The sequence below is a fragment of the Oncorhynchus keta genome, chromosome 17 (genome assembly GCF_023373465.1).
Source record: "Oncorhynchus keta strain PuntledgeMale-10-30-2019 chromosome 17, Oket_V2, whole genome shotgun sequence".
Taxonomy (NCBI): Eukaryota; Metazoa; Chordata; class Actinopteri; order Salmoniformes; family Salmonidae; genus Oncorhynchus; species Oncorhynchus keta.
The window spans coordinates 52,119,209-52,127,828 of NC_068437.1; the positions used below are offsets into that span (position 1 = coordinate 52,119,209).

Below are 8,620 nucleotides of genomic sequence, written 5' to 3' on the forward strand. Positions count from 1 at the left end.
TAACCTGTATAACACCATGTATATAACTAACCCTAACCTGTATAACACCATGTATATAACTAACCCTAACCAGTATAACACCATGTATATAACTAACCTTAACCCTAACCAGTATAACACCATGTATATAACTAACCCTAACCAGTATAACACCATGTATATAACTAACCCTAACCTGTTTAACACCATGTATATAACTAACCCTAACCAGTATAACACCATGTATATAACTAACCCTAACCCTAACCAGTATAACACCATGTATATAACTAACCCTAACCCTAACCTGTATAACACCATGTATATAACTAACCCTAACCAGTATAACACCATGTATATAACTAACCCTAACCCTAACCAGTATAACACCATGTATATAACTAACCCTAACCAGTATAACACCATGTATATAACTAACCCTAACCCTAACCAGTATAACACCATGTATATAACTAACCCTAACCAGTATAACACCATGTATATAACTAACCCTAACCAGTATAATACCATGTATATAACTAACCCTAACCTGTATAACACCAGGTATATAACTAACCCTAACCCTAACCAGTATAACACCATGTATATAACTAACCCTAACCAGTATAACACCATGTATATAACTATAACCCATAACCAGTATAACACCATGTATAACCCTAACCATAACACCATGTATATAACTAACCTAACCAGTATAACACCATGTATATAACTAACCCTAACCCTAACCTGTATAACACCATGTATATAACTAACCCTAACCAGTATAACACCATGTATATAACTAACCCTAACCCTAACCTGTATAACACCATGTATATAACTAACCCTAACCCTGTATAACACCATGTATATAACTAACCCTAACCAGTATAACACCATGTATATAACTAACCCTAACCAGTATAACACCATGTATATAACTAACCCATAACCCTAACCTGTATAACACCATGTATATAACTAACCCTAACCAGTATAACACCATGTATATAACTAACCTAACCAGTATAACACCATGTATATAACTAACCCTAACCAGTATAACACCATGTATATAACTAACCCTAACCAGTATAACACCATGTATATAACTAACCCTAACCTGTATAACACCATGTATATAACTAACCCCTAACCTGTATAACACCATGTATATAACTAACCCTAACCAGTATAACACCATGTATATAACTAACCCTAACCTGTTATAACACCATGTATATAACTAACCCTAACCAGTATAACACCATGTATATAACTAACCCTAACCCTAACCTGTATAACACCATGTATATAACTAACCCTAACCATATAACTAACCCTAACCCTAACCTGTATAACACCATGTATATAACTAACCCTAACCCTAACCAGTATAACACCATGTATATAACTAACCTAACCTGTATAACACCATGTATATAACTAACCCTAACCAACCTGTATAACACCATGTATATAACTAACCCTAACCCCATGTATATAACTAACCTAACCTGTACACCATGTATATAACTAACCCTAACCCCTAACCAGTATAACACCATGTATATAACTAACCCTAACCAGTATAACACCATGTATATAACTAACCCTAACCTGTATGTATATAACTAACACCATGTATATAACTAACCCTAACCTGTATAACACCATGTATATAACTAACCCTAACCAGTATAACACCATGTATATAACTAACCCTAACCAGTATAACACCATGTATATAACTAACCCTAACCTGTATAACACCATGTATATAACTAACCCTAACCTGTATAACACCATGTATATAACTAACCCTAACCCCAACCAGTATAACACCATGTATATAACTAACCCTAACCTGTATAACACCATGTATATAACTAACCCTAACCTGTATAACACCATGTATATAACTAACCCTAACCTCTATAACACCATGTATATAACTAACCCTAACCAGTATAACACCATGTATATAACTAACCCTAACCTAACCAGTATAACACCATGTATATAACTAACCCTAACCTGTATAACACCATGTATATAACTAACCCTAACCTGTATAACACCATGTATATAACTAACCCTAACCCTAACCAGTATAACACCATGTATATAACTAACCTTAACCCTAACCAGTATAACACCATGTATATAACTAACCTTAACCCTAACCTGTATAACACCATGTATATAACTAACCCTAACCTGTATAACACCATGTATATAACTAACCCTAACCCTAACCAGTATAACACCATGTATATAACTAACCTTAACCCTAACCTGTATAACACCATGTATATAACTAACCTTAACCCTAACCAGTATAACACCATGTATATAACTAACCTTAACCCTAACCTGTATAACACCATGTATATAACTAACCCTAACCTGTATAACACCATGTATATAACTAACCCTAACCCTAACCAGTATAACACCATGTATATAACTAACCTAACCTGTAACCCATAACCAGTATAACACCATGTATATAACTAACCTAACCCTAACCCTAACCAGTATAACACCATGTATATAACTAACCTGTAACCATGTATATAACTAACCTGTATAACACCATGTATATAACTAACCCTAACCAGTATAACACCATGTATATAACTAACCCTAACCCTAACCTGTATAACACCATGTATATAACTAACCCTAACCAGTATAACACCATGTATATAACTAACCCCCTAACCTGTATAACACCATGTATATAACTAACCCTAACCTGTATAACACCATGTATATAACTAACCCTAACCTGTTTAACACCATGTATATAACCCTAACCCACCATAACCCTAACCTGTATAACACCATGTATATAACTAACCCTAATAACCCTAACCAGTATAACACCATAACTAACCTATATAACACCATGTAACCCTAACCAGTATAACACCATGTATATAACTAACCCTAACCAGTATAACACCATGTATATAACTAACCCTAACCTGTATAACACCATGTATATAACTAACCCTAACCTGTATAACACCATGTATATAACTAACCCTAACCCCAACCAGTATAACACCATGTATATAACTAACCCTAACCTGTATAACACCATGTATATAACTAACCCTAACCTGTATAACACCATGCATATAACTAACCCTAACCTGTATAACACCATGTATATAACTAACCCTAACCCTAACCTGTATAACACCATGTATATAACTAACCCTAACCAGTATAACACCATGTATATAACTAACCCTAACCAGTATAACACCATGTATATAACTAACCCTAACCTGTATAACACCATGTATATAACTAACCCTAACCTGTATAACACCATGTATATAACTAACCCTAACCTGTATAACACCATGTATATAACTAACCCTAACCAGTATAACACCATGTATATAACTAACCCTAACCTGTATAACACCATGTATATAACTAACCCTAACCTGTATAACACCATGTATATAACTAACCCTAACCTGTATAACACCATGTATATAACTAACCCTAACCTGTATAACACCATGTATATAACTAACCCTAACCCTAACCAGTATAACACCATGTATATAACTAACCTTAACCCTAACCAGTATAACACCATGTATATAACTAACCCTAACCTGTATAACACCATGTATATAACTAACCCTAACCAGTATAACACCATGTATATAACTAACCCTAACCTGTTTAACACCATGTATATAACTACCCCTAACCAGTATAACACCATGTATATAACTAACCCCTAACCTTAACCTGTATAACACCAACCTGTATATAACTAACCCTAACCAGTATAACACCATGTATATAACTAACCCTAACCCTAACCTGTATAACACCATGTATATAACTAACCCTAACCTGTATAACACCATGTATATAACTAACCCTAACCTGTTTAACACCATGTATATAACTAACCCTAACCAGTATAACACCATGTATATAACTAACCCTAACCCTAACCTGTATAACATAACACCATGTATATAACTAACCCTAACCAGTATAACACCATGTATATAACTAACCCTAACCAGTATAACACCATGTATATAACTAACCCTAACCTGTTTAACACCATGTATATAACTAACCCTAACCCTAACCTGTATAACACCATGTATATAACTAACCCTAACCCTAACCAGTATAACACCATGTATATAACTAACCCTAACCAGTATAACACCATGTATATAACTAACCCTAACCAGTATAACACCATGTATATAACTAACCCTAACCTGTTTAACACCATGTATATAACTAACCCTAACCCTAACCTGTATAAGACCATGTATATAACTAACCCTAACCTGTATAACACCATGTATATAACTAACCCTAACCAGTATAACACCATGTATATAACTAACCCTAACCAGTATATAACTAACCCTAACCTGTATAACATGTATATAACTAACCCTAACCTGTATAACACCATGTATATAACTAACCCTAACCTGTATAACACCATGTATATAACTAACCCTAACCTTTATAACACCATGTATATAACTAACCCTAACCAGTATAACACCATGTATATAACTAACCCTAACCTGTATAACACCATGTATATAACTAACCCTAACCTGTATAACACCATGTATATAACTAACCCTAACCAGTATAACACCATGTATATAACTAACCCTAACCCTAACCTGTATAACACCATGTATATAACTAACCCTAACCAGTATAACACCATGTATATAACTAACCCTAACCTGTATAACACCATGTATATAACTAACCCTAACCTGTATAACACCATGTATATAACTAACCCTAACCTGTATAACACCATGTATATAACTAACCCTAACCAGTATAACACCATGTATATAACTAACCCTAACCTGTATAACACCATGTATATAACTAACCCTAACCAGTATAACACCATGTATATAACTAACCCTAACCAGTATAACACAATGTATATAACTAACCCTAACCAGTATAACACCATGTATATAACTAACCCTAACCTGTATAACACCATGTATATAACTAACCCTAACCAGTATAACACCATGTATATAACTAACCCTAACCTGTATAACACCATGTATATAACTAACCCTAACCTGTATAACACCATGTATATAACTAACCCTAACCAGTATAACACCATGTATATAACTAACCCTAACCCTAACCAGTATAACACCATGTATATAACTAACCCTAACCTGTATAACACCATGTATATAACTAACCCTAACCTGTATAACACCATGTATATAACTAACCCTAACCAGTATAACACCATGTATATAACTAACCCTAACCAGTATAACACCATGTATATAACTAACCCTAACCAGTATAACACCATGTATATAACTAACCCTAACCAGTATAACACCAGGTATATAACTAACCCTAACCAGTATAACACCATGTATATAACTAACCCTAACCTGTATAACACCATGTATATAACTAACCCTAACCAGTATAACACCATGTATATAACTAACCCTAACCAGTATAACACCATGTATATAACTAACCCTAACCAGTATAACACCATGTATATAACTAACCCTAACCAGTATAACACCAACCAGTATAACACCATATATAACTAACCCTAACCCTAACCAGTATAACACCAACCAGTATATAACTAACCCTAACCAGTATAACACCATGTATATAATAAACCAGTATAACCCTAACCAGTATAACACAATGTATATAATAACTAACCCTAACCAGTATAACACCATGTATATAACTAACCCTAACCAGTATAACACCATGTATATAACTAACCCTAACCAGTATAACACCATGTATATAACTAACCCTAACCAGTATAACACCATGTATATAACTAACCCTAACCAGTATAACACCATGTATATAACTAACCCTAACCAGTATAACACCATGTATATAACTAACCCTAACCCTAACCAGTATAACACCATGTATATAACTAACCCTAACCAGTATAACACCAACCAACCTGTATAACACCATGTATATAACTAACCCCCTAACCACTATAACACCATGTATATAACTAACCCTAACCCTAACCAGTATAACACCATGTATATAACTAACCCTAACCAGTATAACACCATGTATATAACTAACCCTAACCAGTATAATACCATGTATATAACTAACCCTAACCTGTATAACACCAGGTATATAACTAACCCTAACCAGTATAACACCATGTATATAACTAACCCTAACCCTAACCAGTATAATACCATGTATATAACTAACCCTAACCTGTATAACACCAGGTATATAACTAACCCTAAACCTAATATTTAACACGGATCTAAATGTGATATTTCAGTTTTATATTTTGAATAGATTTGCAACATTTTCTAAAACCCTGTTTTTGCTTTGTCATTATGGGGTATTGTGTGCAGATTGATGAGAGGGGATAAAAAAACATATTTAATCCATTCAGAATAAGGCTGTAATGTAACAAAATGTGGAAAAAGTTCACAGGTCTGAATACTTTTCCGAATGCACTCTTATCACTAATACAGGTGCAGTAAAAGTCTAGTAAAGGGAAACCTCTTCTCAAGCAAAATAACGAATCAAGTCGAGACATACACACACGGTTTTCATCTGTAAAAACCATTGAAGGTTCTGAAGTGGTAACAAAAGGAAGTCAAACCATGCAGAGGGAGAAACCACGCCAAGTACGATTACGACAACAAACTCACCTCCCTTCTTATTATTCTTCTTCTTCTTCTTCTTCTTCCTCCCTGCGGAGTTTTCACCCTCTTCTCCATCTGTCGAAAAAAAAACATGCATTTTTGGATTCTCTTTAACCGAACGTGACATAACGTGTTCAGTCACAATGCACGTACGCTGGTAGTTAACTGTTCGCACTTAAGAAGTTACTGTAATGGGCAGCAGCAGACGCCAACTCACGTCGCAGGTCAAATTATACATTTGTTTAGGTTTATTAAGGGCCAAATCGGGACTTGGAGATCTGTACGAGAACGATTAGGGTGATAAAGTGAAGGAGGAACTGAGAAGTGGTTCAGTCAGTCACGTTGGCCACTTGAATGCTAGCAGGTGATGTCGCTCGTTGGTGAACGCACCACACTAAATGACACCAAACTCATGTCGCAGGTCACATGTTGAGTTTGAGTATGAGAAGGACAATGGTGAACGATGATGATGATGATGATGATGATGAAGTCATAGACTCATACCCTCCTCTCCATCATCCTCCTTATCTATGTCCTCGGGCAGGGCTTGCTGCTCCAACTGTTTCGTCACATCACCAACACCTCCTCCCGTATCTCCATCCCCCTCAGACTCATTTGTCCCTGCTGCAAAGTCATACACGCACACAATCAAACACACACACACACACACACACACACACGTGCAACACACACACACATGCAACACACACACACGCAACACACACACACACACACATGCAACACACACACACATGCAATACACACACACATGCAACACACACACACACACACACATGCAACACACACACATACCCAAACGCACGTGTGTGCACAACAAACACACACACACACACTTAAAGTGGGTAAATTGATACATTTTGAGAAAGTGCATCTAATGTGAACAGAACTTGGCAGGAGCAATGCATAATTTGTATCTATACCTGGAATCAATATCCCAAGGGCATATGTAGGTACCCTGCAGCATTATGCCATGCCATCTATAGCCCTTCAGAAACAGGACTATATAGATACATAGTTTAACACACACCAGAAAATAATCTCAAGCTCACATGTGTTTTTACAAGATAAAGTATAGCCTATGCTTGTCACATAGTTTTGTCAGCAATGAATTTAGTGCTAAAGCTTTGTTTTCTTTTCTCCCTAGTGGACCTCTTTTAACATGCAAGAAGACAAGCGCTGAAAAGTCCTGTGATATGACTGTCATCTTATCGCTGCAACATTCTTCAATTTTCGAATTTGACAGCATTCCATTAAACCAATAGAAGAAGCGATTTCAAGCCTCGAGAGAGGCATTGTCCCGTTTCCAGATGTGCTTCTCCCATTTAGCCCTCATAACGGCACCGGTACCCGTTCACTTCCAGGCGCGGGACAGACGTGACAGCTGCGGCAGAACGTTATCACTTTCTGACAGGTAGTAAAGTCCCACGCGTCTCATTTTTACCGGTCTTTTTTACGCTGTGGCACAATAATGCGCTATGTCCAAAACGGGAATTTATTCTCACTATTATGCATTCTTTCTTACCTGGGACAGCGGTCTTCTTCTTCTTCTTTTTTCTTCTCTTTTTCTTCCCTGTTTCCGAGGGCTCCGCGTCCTCTTTCGCTTCGTTTTCGTCGGCGTCCCCATTGAGAACTTCGGGCGCCTCCGGTTCAGGCTGCACTATCTCGAGCTCCGCCATCATCGGCGTTCGGAATGAAGTGACGCATAAACTGCTGGGAGCCTCCAGTGGCCACATTCTGAAACTGTGCTCGAGGCAGACAGGCAGCTGAGCCAATAATGAGCTATTAGGCACTTTGTGCAGCTGCTTGACCTCAATAGAGAAAACGAAGCCCGTCCTATCTTCATTTCTCAAGTGACAAGATAGGAGCGTAGT

General features: G+C 36.6%; 1 protein-coding gene across 1 annotated transcript in view; it reads right to left on the reverse strand.

Annotated features, from left to right (window-relative positions):
- The window catches only part of LOC118380567 (methionine aminopeptidase 2-like), a 38,728-nt gene extending 30,122 nt beyond the window's left edge, over positions 1-8,606 (reverse strand). Inside the window, exons 1-3 of the mRNA XM_052466515.1 lie at positions 8,272-8,606; positions 7,233-7,352; positions 6,735-6,803 (exon numbers count right to left, since the gene is read on the reverse strand). Coding sequence (XP_052322475.1) covers positions 6,735-6,803; positions 7,233-7,352; positions 8,272-8,482 — 400 coding nt within the window. The 5' untranslated portion in view covers positions 8,483-8,606. The remainder of the gene's footprint in view (positions 1-6,734; positions 6,804-7,232; positions 7,353-8,271) is intronic.
- Between the last annotated feature and the right edge of the window lie 14 nt (positions 8,607-8,620).